The 19,067-nt window shown below is 34.7% G+C and overlaps 1 protein-coding gene across 1 annotated transcript in view; it reads left to right on the top strand.

The window, feature by feature from the left end:
- Nucleotides 1–168: 168 nt before the first annotated feature.
- LOC141456379 (SUN domain-containing ossification factor) overlaps nucleotides 169–19,067 on the top strand; it is a 69,972-nt gene continuing 51,073 nt past the window's right edge. The window contains exons 1-2 of the mRNA XM_074132312.1: nucleotides 169–712; nucleotides 791–915. Coding sequence (XP_073988413.1) covers nucleotides 530–712; nucleotides 791–915 — 308 coding nt within the window. The 5' untranslated portion in view covers nucleotides 169–529. The remainder of the gene's footprint in view (nucleotides 713–790; nucleotides 916–19,067) is intronic.

Below are 19,067 nucleotides of genomic sequence, written 5' to 3'. Positions count from 1 at the left end.
TAATTTTAATTTCCTTTTCTATAAATGTTTTACTTCAGTTTACAAGAATTAATTCTTTAAAAAAAAATAAAAGTTAATTAAAAAACAAGGAATTAAAAAAAAAACTTTTGTAGGTTCACAATTGCTATCTAGCGACATTATTCTCAACTAATATTCGAGTGATATAGATAGTTTATATGTGGTCAGGTTATGTGGTAGTAACTCAGTATGAGTTGCAAACGGTAATATGTAAATTCGTCAAATTGTTTGTCAAATGATGTTTAGAAGAATTGGGCGATAATGAAGATAAATTCATTAGAGATGTGGTGGACGTTATTAGTGGAGTCGTTAAAAAAAACATGTGAACATTTTAAAGAATTTCATTTTTACCAAACATAATTTCTCAAAAAAATTTAAAACTATTTATTCACTTATGAAATACCATTGTTAGTCATTAGTTGTGTCTATAATTTAAACGGTTTTAAACGTAGCTAAACGGTTCAGAAAATAAATTCGATAAAAACGTATATTTTAAGGCCTTCTTCTAAATATGTTATCGTATGTATTAATATTTGTGCTATTATTTTACAAGTGTGAGCTTAATACTATACATGGTAAACACGTAATTGTAAATGGTTCGATAGAAAAAGTACAATTAACTAATGATTCGGTTAAAGAAGAACAAACCAAGAGGGTAAATCCACCACCCATTGCAGAGGTGATACATGGCAAGGTATGGAACATATAGTATTTTTTCTTATTTCATGCAAGTTCCAGTACAAAAAAAAACCTAATTAATATTTGATTATAGGTTAATTCTGTGATTCATGAAATTCGTGGAAGTATAGATGACATTCCAACTCTTTTAAGTGATGCAAAACAAAAAGATGGACTACTTTCGCCTACTCATTTGGAGCATAATTCGGTTACTGATGTGTAAGTTAACATTTTTTGTATTATCTTAAAACCTATGTAAATAAAAGGAAGACGTAATCCACTATAGCACCCATGTGGAGTAAAAGCAATTCATTGAACTATTTGGTTTGTTCAAGGTCAGGATTACATTTGTTTCTTCAGAATGCGGTTTAAAAGTTTTGCAATTAATGCAGTTTATTGTTATAATTGTGTTATTGTTTAGGCATAACATTTTATTTCCTAAACATATCTTCCAGTGTGTTTTGTTTAAAAAATACTCGTATTAGCTACTTTTTTTAAATAAATTTTCATATTTATTAAGATTCTGGCACAGTAACATCCATATATAAAATAAAGTTTATCTTAATTGTACAGGTTTGAGTTGTCATTATTCCATGTACAATTTTTTGAAAACAAATCGCCTTCCAGGAAGTAGTAGTGGTAACATATATTTCTGACGTGGTTCATAACTGTTGGTTGTGTCGGTTTGCTTTTCTGTTTCGTTTGCAAGGCTACGCGTTGGGAAGGGATAGTGCGAACGAAAAAAAACTTCTGTTCTTAACTTATTATCCCCAAAGTGACATAAATTAAACATCTTATTGCGAGACTCAATATTCAATGTTAGAAATTTGCTTCTGATTATTAGTTCCGCAGAATATGTACCTTTCAAAATTGTATAATTACACTCGAGAAGAGTAACATGCCAACTCTACTATAATATTTCTAAAATGATTTCTACATTATTTAAATTTAAAAGTTAGACTTACTTATATTTAGATTAGTTCCAAAAGCTAAAGAAAATCATGAGTGAAAAAAAAATGGTTCTACAATCCAGTTTTTCTTCAAAAAAGAAATGGCTGAGGAATTTATTGTTATTTACAGCGGCATCCAAGAGGTACAACTGTACGATGTACAGAAATGGAACATTAGAAGGTTCTTATTATCCCCTTCTCCTCAACTTCCTCTCTAAAAGGAATTTCACTGGAAAATTATAGTGTTTTACTCACATGAGAATTCTAAAGTTAAAGAATATTGTGAGAGGCGTTCTTGATGAAAAGAAAAATTACTTGAATGAAGTATCACTGTATTTGATCTTGATGAAATTTCTTATTGTAACCTCTTAGGTACCAAATATCAATTATCTTGATTTATACACGGTGGGGCAAAAGGTATGAACCGGTTTTAAAGATATATAAAACAAAAACAATTCAACTTACCGAAATTATGTTTATATTGTCTAATTCAGTACAGAATCTAGTTTTTTACATTAAGTTTGTGAAGATGATATCACGTAGGTGGCGCGATGCACTCTTGAAGGCGAATTCTGAAGTTTTCAACCGCTCTTCTGCACATTTCGATGGATATTGCCGTAACTTCCTCTCTGATTCTGTCCTTTAAGTTCTTCCTGGGTAAGTGGACCTATGTTTAAAAACCTTTTTCCTTTATGTACCCCCCATAAAGGACAGAATCAGAGAGGAAGTTACGGCAATACCCATTGAAATGTGCAGAAGAGGGGTTGAAAACTTCAGAATTCGCTTTCAAGAGTGCATCGCGGCTGACAGGCGCCCACCTACGTGATATCATCTTTCAAACTTAATGTAAAAAACTAGATTCTGTACTGAATTAAACAATATAAACGTAATTTGTTTTACATCCCTTTAAAACCGGTTCATACCTTTTGCCCCACTCTGTAGTCTTAAATTTATAGAAGCTTAATAGTACTAGTAAGAGAAATATAGCAGAAGTATTTCCAAATCCAAAATTTTATAACAAATTTGTTTCAATGATATTTGCTTCTCTTCCTTCCTTAGTTGTTTGTTTCTTAGTGCAGTGTAGTAGCAATTAAATATTCTTATATTTAGATCTTTTTCTCAATTTCTTTCAGTCTTGAGTTTTATTTTGCTTCTGTTGTCTGCGTTAAATGAAGAAAACTTTTTGTAGCAGTCATTTATTGACTGATGATTTTTTTCCACCCCCAAAAAAAATTAGAAAGGGTACTCGAGAACTGCCTTTTCAGCAATCATTTTATCTGATAGCTGCTGGCAAAGCATTTAGCGGAAGTGTAATGTTATATGACGTTTGACTAATACAGTTGTTTGTGCCAAGTTGGCTAAAAAACGGATCAGTTAGAGACGGTTACAGAGTATCGAACTGATAGTTTATCAGTCAGGTTGTCGACATAGCTTATTTTTTCTAGCACGCGCATTTTTTTTTATTATTATATTCATTAGATCATCGCTATCAACATTTTATATAAAGCTATAAATTAATTAATTATTCATTCAAGCACTGTTTCAGTGTTTCTTTTATTTAGTTCTTGATTTTTATTACTGCTTAGATTAGTTTTAGAACTAATGAAACTTCTTTCTACAAATTATACCTATATTTCAGTTATAAAAAATAACATCAATTATATAATATATAGTAACTACAATTTATATTAAGTAAAACATAAGCTTCAGTAATGTTTTTAATGAACTGAAGATGAAAAGAACAATTTTAGATGCATTAATTGTTTTAGATTAATCATTCAAGCCGGGGCCTTATCCTTAATTAATGAATGAACGGAATACTTGATATTTTACATTAAGATGTTATTGGAATAATTCCAAAGAATGTCTTTTCCCGCCATATGGTTTGTAGGTTGGTCGCCATAAACCTTGGGTCTAAAACTACCTTCTTCTTTTTTCTCAATTTTGTAATAAGTGTATTAGTATTAATTCTGTATAACATTTTGAAAAGTAAAAGAATACTAACACTAGAGATAGAGGCATTATAAAAACCTACAAATTGACCGAAAATGCTACTATACTGAAAAGATTTTACAGTATTCTGAGACTTCGAAAACGGCACCAATGATTTATTTTAAACTTAATATTGTGATTATAAACATATAAATCTACAACTTTATTCAAAACATTTTTTTGGGTAGGAAAGTCGATGAAGGTACTGCTGATAGTGTTTTGGTAGAATCTCTCTAAAGTACCATTATTTGTAATGTACTAATCTATCTTTTGTTTACTGTTCTACCTAAAAGTTCGTATTGGTTGGAATTTGCTTTTCTCTGTAAGATTCACATTTCAGCATTACCTCTTTGGTTTTACTATAACACTAATATCGGTGACAATTAATTTTGGTTATATATTCAGAGTTTGAAGTTAGAAACTTGGTAAAGTCTGGTGAATGTTCAAAATGGATTGATTTTTTGATGTCTCGCAATAAACTTGCTGATTGACGACTGACAGTCTGCTAGTGTAGTGCAAGAAGGAAAGTGAAGTCGAATTAAAAAAAATTGTCGGTTTCAATGAACCTCAAAACGTCATATCTTCAGTTTAAAAACTAGCGTTGAAAGTATTAACACTATAGCGCGATAAGAAGGACACTATTGTTACGAGTAGGAAGTCATAAAAACAGTAGCTTCAACTATATTTTATTATCTTATCTATTAACATAAATAAAACAATATAAGTTGGTTACTTCTTTGTATATTTAACTTTATTTCAAATGTTTTTGTTAATATTGTTCTTATAAACATATGGATTTTTACGTATATGGATTTTTAAACTGTTTATGGCACAACAAAATTCTTATGTGAATATTTACACTTTTTGGAGGGGGAAATTATGTGCTCTACTTCGGAGATATTTATTTTATTTATCAATAATTTGTTTATTATTTGTCTTTAAGGGAAAATAAATTTAATTATCGACGCTAAATAGACCATGTATTGTTTAATGTAAACGTTTTATTAAAACTGTCCGGTTAGGACTAGTGCTGCACGAGACCGAGACGAGGCGAGACTTTATGCAGCCTCGATCTCGGCCTCGGCCTCGGTCGCTCAAGTCTCGGTCTCGTCGAGATATCTCGGTTTTTTGAATTTTTGTTTAAGTATTAAAAGCGGTTTGCTATTAATAATTTTTTCAAAAAATGTTACTATTTTCTAATAATTATTTTTATTTATATATTGGTAATGAAAATGTGTGTAAAAGAAGACAACTACTTACACTTTAATGCATCATATATTACTATTACTGTTATATATCTTTATATAATTTCAAAAAGATGTTAAAAACGCGCCAAATGAAAGACCTTAATAACATATCTGCCTGCCATAACAAGTCGATTCGTGAAATAAAAAATACACCTCCCAACAAACTTCCCGCTCCATTAGTTATGGCTGCTGGAGAAGATAAAGAATCTGATGAGTCACCTTTTGACGATGACGACGACAGCATCAATATTTTTGCACCATTTGCACCTTAAAACATTTGGAATTGAAAGAGAAAGGTATAAATTCTTGAGCGATTTATTAAGAGATAGTCTTATGTTTTATGATTCACCAGATTTGTCTCAAATTCCAAATTAATGGGCCGTTTTTTTTTTTTTATTTTTTTTTTAAATAACAAGATAAGCTTGTAGTACTTGTGAGTTAGTTCACAAGATTTGTAGAAAGTTGCGGTAGATAAAAGAGAAGAATAAAAATATAACCTCCAATAAAATAACCTCTCTTATTGACCTAAACTTGTCCAGTGTTTTTTATTCATTAGTTTATCTCCAATTAATGCTTCATTACGAGCGTAATTGCACATTTGATATCTCTAGTTTCTCCAATAAAAGAAATACAAGTTTTATAGTTAACTGTATAGTCATCAGTTATTTATTGCTTTCCAGGTTTAATTATTTATTAACCTAGTCTTGCCTTCCTGTTTTTCGTAATCTAATGGAGAAATCAGTAATTAACAATTATTCCATTCTAATTCTATTTCCTCTTTAATGTTTCTATATAAAGGAGAATTATTTTTGATTATGTCAGTGTCTCAAAAAATAATAAACCGTAAATAATCAATAGATTTAAAGTGCCACGGTAGCTGAGCGGTTAGAGGCGAGACTTGTAAAGCTAATATGTATTGTGGCGGTACTGGGTTCGATTCCCGGTCTCCTAAGCCTTGGATTTTATTTAATGTTTAATATGAGAACTTTTTGTAGTTAAGTATATTTGCTAGTAGAGTTCGTTCACGACACCTAATTTGGTACTAATAATAATAATGTGTTTATTTAATTCCAATTCTATACATAAATTACATTACAGAAAGCAAAAAATAATAACACTCAAGTGCATGGAGCGTAATCTGTCCGCAGAGTCGAGATTCGTTTATATACATCTCTTTAACAAAAACTTACAGTTTAAAAAGTTAAGTATAAGGGTTGATTAAACGCCAAAAGGTACACAAATCAGCAAGTACCCAACATTTCATTTATACTTCATTGATATGATTTAAGTAATTTTACTGCATTAACTTTTCCTTCACATTTTTAGAATTTATTAGATGTCACAGACCCTTATGCTGGCCATTTTCATCTACAAAATATTTGTTCTAGACTGTAGATTGTAATATCTATTTATCTATCTCTTTAACAAAAACTTACAGTTTAAAAAGTTAAGTATAAGGGTTGATTAAACGCCAAAAGGTACTACATACTCGTACATACATGTGACTACTCAGAATAAAGAGCATAATAAAGATAAATCAGAAGAATAATTTGGAATAAAGCTAAAATAAAGTACCTATTTAATTATGAATATATAATATACATTTTATCATAATTATAACAAAAAAATAAAATATTATGAATGAACAAAGGGAAGGGATTAGCTATGCGGTTAGCGTATTGGATTCCCACGAGGAGGTTCCGGGTTCGAATCCAGCTGCAGACCCTTAGATTTTCTCTTCCTAAGAGCTTCTTACAGCTCACTGTCCAGGTGATGGACAGTGTTGTCTGTAACGAGAGAACACTGTCCGGAGGCCGGCAGTGCACTGAAAAAAGCTCCGGGCGCCAATAACCTTAGATGCTGAAGCGACTTAAATCATAAAAAAAAAAGAAAAAGAAAATGAATGAACTGGCCAGCATAAGGGTCTGTGACATCTAATAAATTCTTAAAAAATATTAATGAAAATTAATGTAGTAAAATTACTTAAAATAATATCAATGAAATATTAATGAAATGTTGGGTACTTGCTGATTTGTGTACCTTTTGGCGTTTAATCAACCCTTATACTTAACTTTTTAAACTGTAAGTTTTTGTTAAAGAGATTTTTGTACCTTTTGGATAGATTTTCCTTTTGTATGTTTTGCAAAGTTACATATCTGCTTTACAGATTTTTTTAAAATTGGGAATAATAAATTTTAATTTTATCATTATAACCTGAAAAGGTGTTAAGTCGGAGTTACTACCACTGGTGAGATCTTTTTAAAGAATGATTATAATTGCGGTCCCCCAAACCATCCTCAATAACAATTTTTTTGAGAAAGCGTTTTGAATAAAATAGGAAGGTAATTTGTACGTAAATAGCAAAATTAAACTGCAATTTCAGTACTTCCCTTTAAGAGGAGTAAGGAAAATAAACTGCGATTATAGTACTTCTCCCTAAAAGGCGAAGAGGCAAAGATTTTGAATCGAACGACAATTCATTGATGTAAATCGGGTTCACTCATTGATAATTTTAACGATTGCAGTACTTCCTCTTAGTAGGTGTAAGAGCATGATAGCACTTCACAGCCACGTAGAGGAGCTTTAACCACTTCTTCTTGCTAAATTTTATCAAAATCGGACTAAACGTTATAGAAATATTGGTAAACATAGTTTTAGAAAAAGCCTAACTTGGGTGGGGCAAACTCCCCTCCTTATGAGGCACAGCGTCGAGACTTTAAAAGTGCAAATCTGTACAAAATTTCGATTCGAATGACACTTCATTCATGAAAATCGGTTCACGTTTCGATAATTTGAAACGATTGCTATACTTCCCCTTAACAAGTGTAAGAGCAGATCGTCGCTTTAATGTTACGTAGGGGAGCCCTAACCCTGTCATCCTACCAAATTTTATCAAAATCGGGCTAAGATTTACAGAGTAATTAATGATAATAATTTTGGAGGGGGCCTTACATAAAGGGGGCTAACTCCTCTCCCATTCCATGTAAAGCTTCCAGACCCCCAAAAGGCACATCTACATAACATTTCGACTCGAATGATACCTCATTCATGAAAATCGGTTCACGCGTTTAGGCGCTACGTTGTTTACAAAAAAGGTAACAACAACAACAACAACAACAACAAGAAGAAGAAGAAGAAGAACAAGAAGAACAAGAACAAGAACAATTTTTGAAAATGCCGTTTTTGCACATTTTCGGCAACTTTTTTCTCAAAATCTATCAGATCTAGGTTGTTGCAAAAAAATTGCAGTCATAAAGGAGGATTTGCCCTTTATTTTAAAGAAAATTTGGGAATTTTATCTTTTATAGAAAAAGAGAAAAAAATTGTCAAAGTTAGGTGTTTTTTAACGTTACGCTTTTTCGTGCAGTTTTTGATGATCAACCCTTATACAACTGTCCTACCGGACAGTTTTAATTAATTCATATCTTTATAAATACAGCACGCTTTTGCAAAAAAATAAACTAAATAAAACACATTTTAATCACAATTAAATTCATTAATTATTAATTTCCTGTAATTTAAAGCCTCTTTTAAATAATTACCTAAATTATTCCAATTCCAACCGTTTAATATTGCGTATAAATCATTTTCAGTAAGATTTTTTTTAAATTAAAATACTTCAAACGATATGGAGTTAAAATAGGACATACACAAAGTGTACCATATCCTCTACTTGATTAAGGTATCATAGTGTACATAAATGGCTAGATTCAGGTTTAAAAGGTCGATAGTTTAAACACAATGTTTCTGTTCTGGCTTTTAATATTAATTCTATGTCGCCGAATTGCCTGTTTGAAAAATAATCTGGATTATTTTGGATACTAAGTTGGACGTTAAAAAAACCAGTGTGTACAAATAGGCTTTACTGTTTTAATGAATAGTCTTCCTAAAGGATAGCAAATATGGATTATCTCAAGCCCTTGCACAAGATTTTGCCTTAATTTTTTCGTTACAAAAAAAAAGGTTAAGAGTTCAAATCAAAAAGATTATTGAGTTAACAACGCATCTGGGATATTTGACGATTGACTGACTTACAGAATTCAATAAGAACAGAGTATTCCTTTAGAACACTCTATTTACAAAACTGATATCTCATCCATATTCTAAAGTCCGAACATTTGGATTCTAATCCGGGATCTCCCTGTTGGAATACAGTAAGCTTACCACTCATACTTAATAATCCCTTCCTTATCTGTAGTAAGTAGTAACGATTTTTACAATTATGGTGGTAGAGTTTTTTTTTAAAACCAAGTCAGGATCGATTTCGCTTTACATTATTCAGTAATTAATGATTAGCTGTCGAATATATTGGATGAATTAAGGATTGTAAATTTTTTGTTTCTTTGGTTATCCTAAATCTTTTTAAAGGGATGAAACAATATTGCCAATATTTGAGTTTTTTTGATCAATCTAAGGACGGACATCAAAATCGATTTGTGAAAATCATTAAAAAAAGAAACAAAAACGAAAAACAGGTTTTTACAGTGAACACAAAAGTCGAAATTTTAGCAAAATCGTAATTCTTTTTCTTCTTTTCGTAAATTATTATCACTAGTATTAAGTTGCATTTAACATTAATGATCTTTATATTCTGTCAACAACCTTTTGTCTGTAGTTTAGACATAAAAATTTGCTTTTGTGTCTCGAAACCTTAGCTCTAGGGTTATGTTTCGCAATAATTTTTAATTTTTTTTTTAATCATCAAATTATAATGAATTTGACGCAGCAATAAATATAACATGACCTTCAGTTTATACGAAATATTGATCTTCATGAATGACATATAAAAGTTTGCTACAAGGTCTTCTCGCTTGCCGCTAGAAGTGGATCGTTTGAGGAGGCGCCACTATCCATTATCATTGGTTTTAATGATTTATTTTAGAGTCTTTTACTAGAATTAGTGGGATATATTCTAGGTGTCTTATGAAAGCTTCAAAATGAATGTATGCTTACCGAATTTTGAGGATACTAATGTACGAATAGGCATATAATTTAGCTAGCTGGTACGTTTAATTCAATTTAGGAAGTATAGAAATATCAACAAAACTCAAAGATGGGAATTCATTTTAAGAAAACCCCTCTCCATTCTAGGCGGAAAGAATTTTTTCTGCAGAGACCTTCATCAGGAAGTGACAAACATTTACTTCTTTTTCGCCATTCTAAAGTAAATGAAGTTTGCAAGTTTTAGGTTGGGAGGAAGAGCAAAGTAATGCCTATTTTTTCAGATGGGCTTTACGTCAAACTACCATATTGGGTGACATGGACGGAAGCGACTAGCAAACATAATCTGTTGCAATTTCCTTTTAATAACCATTAAATGATATTATGTGAATCTAGTTAAGCATATACTTTTTTTTTTCAAAAACTTAATTTAAGGCGCATCAACATTTGAGGTAACTGGCGCCCGGAGCTTTTTTTCCGTACACTGTCGCCCTCCGGGGACAGATTCTCTCATTACAGATCCTCACTGATCATCACTGAATAAAATGAGCTGTAAGAAGCTCCTGGCTGTTGAACGGATGCCCCATCATCGAGTTTCAAGAAAAGTTTTTTTATATGGACACCCTGGGGGCGGCGCTAGACGTAGAGATCGACCCAGGATAAGATGGTTAGATGACGCAGAAAGTGATCTGCGATAGGCGGGAGTTAGAAGATGGCGCCTAAAAGCCGAAGACAGGGAAGAGTGGCACTCTCGCTCTTAATTGAGATCCAGATCCTGCTATAGGTAGAAGAAGAAGCTCCTGGCCGGAGAAAATCTAAGAGCCAGCAGCTGGATTCGAATCCGGGATCTCCGCATTGCAATATACGCTATCCACTGAGCGAATCCCCTGTCTAAGCCTAATGCTAAAAAACTAATCATTTTCTAAAAATTACATTTTAAAGATAGTTAGCCAACTTGAATAGCAAAGATAAGTAACTACGGTTTCACGAAATACTTTCTAATAAATTTATCAATTTTGCGGCCGTCTATAGATAATGTTATGCTAGAGGCTAGAAGTAGTGTAATTTATATCGAACACCATGAGCATTATTTGAACCATGGTTAGTTTTACCCCACTATTTGCCATACTATCTCAGCACTCATCCCGGCTGCGTGTACATCTTCCCAAACCTGCATAAAAATAAAGATAGAAGACATAGTCACGCCAACCTGCATGGTACTGATACATGCCGACATATAATATGGCGAAATCGAAGACGTGTATGTTTTATAATGTGTCCTTGAGACTTGCTACACCGTAATATATTCTTGAAATATTTGCTTCCAATATCAACTAACCGTGAGGTATATAATATTACTAAGTCGTCATTTGTATAAATAATAACTATACTGGGTGTCCCGAATTTAAATGTCATAACTTCGGGAGCGTGTAGGGGATCGATAAACTAAAAGAAAAAGTGGTATAGAGATATGCTCGTTTTTGCTTCGTTTTGGAGAAAATCGCAAAAAACATAAAACGTAGTTTTTATTTCTGTACTTATTTATTACTTTTTAATTCATATTTATTTGTTCGCGTTGTCACTTGCCTAATGTAAATATTGTTCAAAATGTTGCCCTCTTGCAGCAATGCAAGCATTGCATCTAGTACGGACAGCTCGTGTTGCAGCCAAACACTGATTTGGTGATATTTGGTGTACTGCAGCCACGATTCGGTCTTGTAATTGCTCTCTTGAGTTGATTGGTAACGAATAAACTTCCTGCTTCAGGAGACCCCATGCAAAAAAGTCCAGTGGTGTCAGATCAGGCGATCGGGGTGGCCAAGATACTACTCCTCCACGTCCAATCCATCTTCGTGGATAATGGTTGTCTAGCCAAGCTCGAGTAGCTCTGCCATAATGAGCTGGACACCCATCGAGCTGGAACCACATTTCGATGCGTTGCTGCAGGTTGATATCTTCTAAATAATTAAGCAACTCGTTCTCCAAAAAGTCTGTATATCTGGCTGCATTTAATCTGCGGGGTAAAAAAAATGGTCCCACTACAGACTCGTTCAAAATTCCGAGCCAAACGTTAACAGCAAATTCATGCTGGAAACTCCATTCCCTAACAGCCCGTGGATTTTCATCAGCCCATATATGACAATTTCTTTGATTCATAATTCCTCTTCTTGTAAACGTAGCTTCATCCGTCCACATTATTTTTGATGGAAAGGAATTATCATTATTAAATTGCTCAAGATACCAATTACTAAAATTCAACCTCTTAAAATAATCCTCAGGTAATAAATTCTGCACCCTTTGAATGTGATACGGGTGGCGGTTATCATCTTTCAAAGTTCGCCAGATTGTCTGCCGCGGCACTTGTAATGCAGCTGATGCTCTCCGAACGCTGGTCTCAGGGTTGTTATCAAAATGGTGCAGAATACAATTTTCTTGCAAATTGGCTCTTAACGGATCTTGATGAATTGAAAATGAGCCGGTCTCTCGCAGCCTATTAAAAGTCATCGTAATGACTCGCCGATCCGGCACTCTTCTATTTGGAAATCGGCGCGCATACTCTCGCACCGCCTCCACAGCATTACCGTCGCAGAAACCATACACGAAAACCATATCAGCATATTCAACGTTAGAATATGTACGCGGCATATTGTAACAGAAGTAATTCACTCGATGGCTTCTGATGAGTAACTGACGAATTTATAGGAGAAAGGCAGAAATGTAAACAAACAAAAAAGCTTTTACCAAAAAACGGAATATTATTGTTTCCGTGTACGATTTCAATGAATGCCAGAACGATGAGTAATTGCTGCAAGAGGGCAAAATATTTTGAACAAAACAATATTTACATTAGGCAAGTGACAACGCGAACAAATAAATATGAATTAAAAAGTAATAAATAAGTACAGAAATAAAAACTACGTTTTATGTTTTTTGCGATTTTCTCCAAAACGAAGCAAAAACGAGCATATCTCTATACCACTTTTTCTTTTAGTTTATCGATCCCCTACACGCTCCCGAAGTTATGACATTTAAATTCGGGACACCCAATTCAAATTTAGTTTACTATTAGTTTTATATGAGTGAAGCGCACACATAGCAGGCTCGAAACTTCCCCTGCTTCTTAAAGTCTCACGTATTATTCGTTGATTCTGGTGGCTGATTCATTAATCCGATTTAATTAAAATTCAATTTAATTTAATTAAAATCCGAATTAATTAAATTCATAAATTTTGGTGACATGAACGGAGGCGACTAGCAAACGTAATTTACTGCAATTTCCTTTTATTAACCATTAAATAAAAACTAAGATCTAGACCGGGAATTGAACCCACTACCTATACCAATAATGCATATTAGCTTAACGGGCCTCCTTTCTAACCGCTCGGCTACCGTTGCGCCAGAAGGAAGGTTGAATAAATGCCAATTTTAGTAATTTTCTTTTTTCGACTTAAGGACTACTTAAAGTTTAATTAAATACGAGCTATTAAATAGCCAACGAGACTATTGCTGTAAAACATTTTATGTTATATTTATACATATTTAGTTATTATCACCTTCAATATACACCCCTCCCCTATCTCTAAAACGCTCCATGCGAATTTACCATTGTTCGAAACAGTGCTGGAAGTCTTTTTCTGTCAGCTCCTCTGCATGACGCTTGCCGCTTTTTCTTTCACAGCTTCAACGGACTGAAATCGTGTTCCTTTTAATGCAGGTTTGACTTTTGGGGAACAGATAAAAGTCACATGGGGCGACATACGGATGGCCTAAAACTGGGATGTTGTACTTGGCTAGAAACGTCTTGACAGGACAATGCAGTGTGAGCCGGCCCGTTGTCTTGATAGAGAATTCATGACTTGTTCTTCCACAAATCGGGTCGTTTTTTTCACCTCACTCTTTCACAGAGCTGAGCAAGCACCTCACGGTAATGATGTTGATTAATTATAATCGATATTTTCATTCGTTTTGGACGTGGAAGGGCGACCCGAGTGGTCATCATCTCCGAAGTCTTCTCGGCCATCTTGGAAACGCTTGAACCACTCAAAAACTTGCGCACGTGATTAATATTCATCGCCAAAAACTTCTTTTAATAAAAGATCAAGTTTCAGTAGCGGTTTTACCAAGTTTTGATGTGAAATTTCACGACAATTCGTTGCTCTACTACATGTGTAGTATCATGTTTTCGGCAAAACGAAACTAAAACCTCTTACACAAACTACGGTTCCGGTCAGACAGATTTCTCTACAAACACAGTGAGACGCTGCAATCGAAAGAGAAGGCGTTACGCTGCACAGCTATCGGTCGTTAAGATTTGGCGCATGCATAGTTCTTCTGTAGCAGCATCAGCCTAGTTATTTAATAGCCACACCTCGTATATGATGGATAGATATTTACTTATTGAAAGCTTTGTATAAAAAAGAGTATATCAACATCGCATCTTAAGTTATTTATTTATTTTTTTGAACTTTTTGTTAACCGCAAAATTAGTTTGATTATTAATTTTATTAATTAATTCTCCTATTCTAAGGAAAGTGATTATTCTAAACAAGATAACAAATTACTTTTAGGTTAAAAAGCACTTTTTAAAAACCGGTTAAACGATGTTACTTTCTTTCGCTTACTTTCATATCTCGGTTTATGATTAGTTCGGTAAATGTATTAACAGAAAGAAACAAATTGCCCGAACACGTTATAATTTCTTTCTGTTACTGGCACCTGATTAAATAAAAGGGGGAATTAATTTGAAACATTCTGTTTCGCTTTTATTGAAATGTTTTTTATTTAGCATTCAGCATTTTTATTTACCGCTTATTGATCGCTGATAAAGAAGAAATTGATTTATTTCCTTTCAAAGTTAGCATAAAAAGCCCGAACAATTTTAGAAAGTAAAGGTATAAATAACCCTTGTAATTTAAGTGTTCTTTTTTTACAAAGACCGCATTTAGCCCCATAATTGTGATATTAAAAATGTAATTTGATGTTCCTCTAAAGCCGTTCCTCTACTATTAATTGGTCAAACATTAAGGTTGCGTTTTGGTCGTTATATTGGAATCTGGAAATCAACTGTTTAGCTTTTTACAAAGTTCCTCGTGGACTTAATGAAACTATAGAATAATTTCACTTTCTTTGGCTCCTCGTATTTTGATCGAACAGATTTTTACGATTTTGTGATTTCATCAATAGTAAACGTTCAAAAACGTTTTCTAAAATTAACACTTCCATTAACATTAAATTTAAATATTTATATCGCACAACTGTTGTCCATAACGTTCTTAGTCGTTTATAACCAGTTCTTGAAATGTTCTTGTTGTTGTAGGAGGTTTAGAGACTTGTAATAAGGTTGGCAAGATGTCTCTATAAAGGCAAGTCACTGTTGGTTGGTATTTCCAGTTCTTTATATTGCTATTGATTTTTTAAAAACCAGGCTACATCTTATTATTACTCCATTAACTTCGTTTTGAAGGATCTGTATCCATTTTAATTTAGAACTTGCTGCCCTACATAATGGGGGTTATGTTGGAAAAAAAAAATTATAAGGCAAATAATTATTAATATAGTCTACTGACGATAACAATGCGTCAAAAGCGTCAATGTATTGGGCCGCCTAAAGCCAGATGGTAGAAATTGCTATGGCTATTGATGGCTTTGGGTATAATATATATACATATAACAGTACAACTTCGATTAACCGGCCCTCGGTTAACCGGGATTCGGATAAACCGGGATCATGTTGAGTCATCATAAGAACACCTGGTTCGGCGCCGAAACAAAAGTTAATTTTCGGTGGCGACATGAAAATTTGTTGTCTTCCGAGGTAACATAATTTGTAGGCGTGGCAGCAACTCTTTTATACCTGATTTTCTTGCAAGAGTCATTATGTATGTATGTAAAAACCCAAAATATGGTACAATTAGTACTGAATTAGTACGGAGGTGAAAACGTGTAACGAGAAGATATTTTGGAGTGGTTCGATTGTGATAGAGATGCTCCACAGTTTGCATGCCTTAGTCCTAAATAAATCGTCCAGAACATCCGAGAAGACGAACCGGAAGAAGGAAATGAAATCGACGAAAAAGAGAATGAGATCACCCAGGAATATCCCTGGATGCAGCATCGAATTCAGTTGCTGAATTGATTGAATTTTTTGCACGATAAGGACATTCCAACCAGTGACAAAGTTGTGCTTTTTAAATTGCGTACACTCATCAGAGAGTGGTCGTTTGATAGACAAAAAAAAGCAAACAATACTTGAAAAGTATTTTTCAAAAAGTTGAACGGCCAAAAAATGGAAAATTCAAAAAAAAAAAAATGTATGTAAAAAATAAAAAAAAAGGACTGCCGTCTAAGATAGGAGTTGATCGCTGGGAGGAAACAGTAATGTATTAATATGTAATACTGTGTATTCGGTTTAACCGGGATTTCAGTTTTCCGGGGTGGGTATAGCCGGAGGTCAACCCGGTTAATCGAGCTTGTACTGAATATATTTTTTCGTAGCCATTTATTGCCGGTCCCATGTTTTCTGTAATGGACCGCCAGCTGTTTCGGAGGCAAACACTTGCTAACAGAAAGCTTTTAGTGGATATCAGAGGCTGAAATTACTTTCATACGTGGTAATCTTGGATTTTTCATTTTTGCTCTTCCAACTAGTTAGAAATTTTGCAGTATTATTATTATTATTATTATTATTACTATTATTATTATTATTATTCCCATGGAAGTTTGGGCAGGGGACAATAGTTTCTACGGAGGCAGTTAACTACCTGGGAGTGACGATCGACGCCAAGCTAACCTTTGGTAAGATATTCAGAGGGCCGCGGAAAAAGCGTCTACAAGCGTGGGAAGGTTAAGCAGGTTGATGAGCAACGTCGGGGGACCTAGGGCCCACGCTCGCAAAGTTTCGATGAGTGTAGCGCACTCAGTATTGCTGTATGGGGCAGAAGTTTGGGCGGACGCCCTTAACAGAGAAACATATAGGAAACGATTGGCGCGGGTGCAGAGGCTCGGTGCTCTCCGGATAGCCTCTGTATACCGGACTGTTTCGGAGCCAGCTGTGATGGTAATTGCGGGGGGTCATTCCTATTTCATTTCTCGCCTCCAAACGAAAGAGAATCTTCGGGAGAAGGAGGGAAGTGGACAAGACAGCAGTCACCCGAGAGGAGCGGCTGCGTACTATGTGGGAATGGCAGACTGCATGGCTGGAGGAGACCAGAGGAAGGTGGACCGCAGAGTTAGTCTCGGACGTGAGCAGTTGGACCGGGAGGTCGTTCGGTGAGGTAGATTACTATCTCACCCAGCTCCTCACTGGTCACGGCTACTTCCGAGATTATCTGCGGAAAATGGGCAAGAGGACTGCCCCCATTGTATAGGGATGAGAGACGATGCCCATCACACCTTTTTTGAGTGTGAGAGGTGGGGTCGTCTCAGAAGGGATTTGGAGGGGAGCGTCGGCCGGTGGACTCCTGACCGATTCCAAAGTATAGTGCTCACCAGCAGAGCGAATTGGAGTGCGGTCACCACTTTTGCCAGAGAGGTTTTAATAAGTAAAAAAAGGGAGTTGGATGAGGAGGAAGCGAATCCCTAATTAGGGTCAGGATCCCTAATCAGGGGGCCTAGCCTGATGTAATGCTGCTAGGTCCAGCGTTGAAGAGGGGTGTTTTAGTCGGTAGGCCATTGTGTTGGGAGTCCGGCACTCTGTGCGTAAAAAGCATTTCACCTCCTTTCACTAAAAAAAAAAAAAAAAATTGGCGCATCAACAGCTAAGGTTATTAGCGCCCGGAGCTTTTTTCAGTGCACTGCCGGCCTCCGGACAGTGTTCTCTCGTTACAGACAACACTGTCCTTCACCGGACAGTGAGCTGTAAGAAGCTCCTAGGAAGAGAAAATCTAAGGGTCAGCAGCTGAATTCGAACCCGGGACCTCCGCGTGGGAGTCCAGTATGCTAACCTCATAGCTAATCCCTTCCCTATTATTATTATTATTATTATTATTACTATTATTATTATTACTATTATTATTATTATTATTGTAACACGTAATTCTGAAACAGCCAATTAAAGGAAGCCCTGTCCATTACTTTAATTTTACTTAAAGATTACTTTAATCTTGACTCAAACTAATTAGCGCTCAAAATCTTTATCATTAGCGATTTACACTAATTATTTTTATTTCAATGTTTATTTAATATCGGATTTAAGTTCAACATTTTTAGTGAAAAGGAAACGTCATTAAAGCTGAGTCGATGTTTCCATCATGTTTATTATCTGTTTACAAAGTAAGCCGGATTTAAAGATTAGATTTGAAATATATTTGGAACTTGAAGGAAAATGAAAACATTCTAATATGATTTATCTCCAGAATAAGATTGTTGTGTTTTCTATTGATAAAGAACTGGAGTGGAGGGAAGGGATTAGCTATGAGGTTAGCATACTGGACTCCCACGCGGAGGTCCCGGGTTCGAATCCAGCAGCTGACCCTTAGATTTTGTCTGGAGCTTCTTACAGCTCACTGTCCGGTGATGGACAGTGTTGTCTGTAACGAGAGAACACTGTCCGGAGGCCGGCAGTGCACTGGAAAAAGCTCCGGGCTCCAATAACCTTAGATGTTGATGCGCCTTAGTATTAGAATGTTTCTAAGTATTATGTGTGTTCATAGATTTATTGAATTGAGATAGATTCATGCTGTAAGTTCTAGTGATAAATGCGTCTCTGATATTACTGTGGATGAACTCATAGAGTAATCGTTGAACTAACGAGTGCAGTATGTTAATTGAACTGTAGTATAATAAAAGCATTAAATATGTATTTTTTGCAAGCGCATCATTAGCTTTTAACTTTTAAGAATATAAAATATAGAATATGTGAAAAATAATTTAAAGTGCTTTATTTTAAAGACTAGTTTAAACAAGGCATTTTAAATTCTTCTCGAAGAGTTTTAAATTTCTAAAAGCTTAAACCATTACTTTATTATTTTAAATAATTTAAGGCGCATTACCAGCTGAGGTTATTGGCGCCCAGAGCTTTTTTAAGGGCACTGCCACTGGTCTCCAGACATTCTCTAGTTTTTCTCTAATTACAGACAACACTGTTGATCACCAGACAGTGAGCTGTAAGAAGCTTCCAAGAAGAAAAAAAAAATCTAAGGGTCAGCCACTGGATTCGAACCCGGGATCTTCGCGTGAGGTATTGGTAGACATTTGTACAAGTGTCTTTGCGCGCGCATAAATGCAACATGCTACATTCATA

This window comes from Rhodnius prolixus, unplaced genomic scaffold (genome assembly GCF_049639745.1).
Source record: "Rhodnius prolixus isolate KJV_2025 unplaced genomic scaffold, Rpr scaffold_4, whole genome shotgun sequence".
NCBI lineage: Eukaryota > Metazoa > Arthropoda > Insecta > Hemiptera > Reduviidae > Rhodnius > Rhodnius prolixus.
Note: the sequence above shows the minus strand (reverse complement) of the source record. Positions and strands in the feature narration are given on the sequence as shown.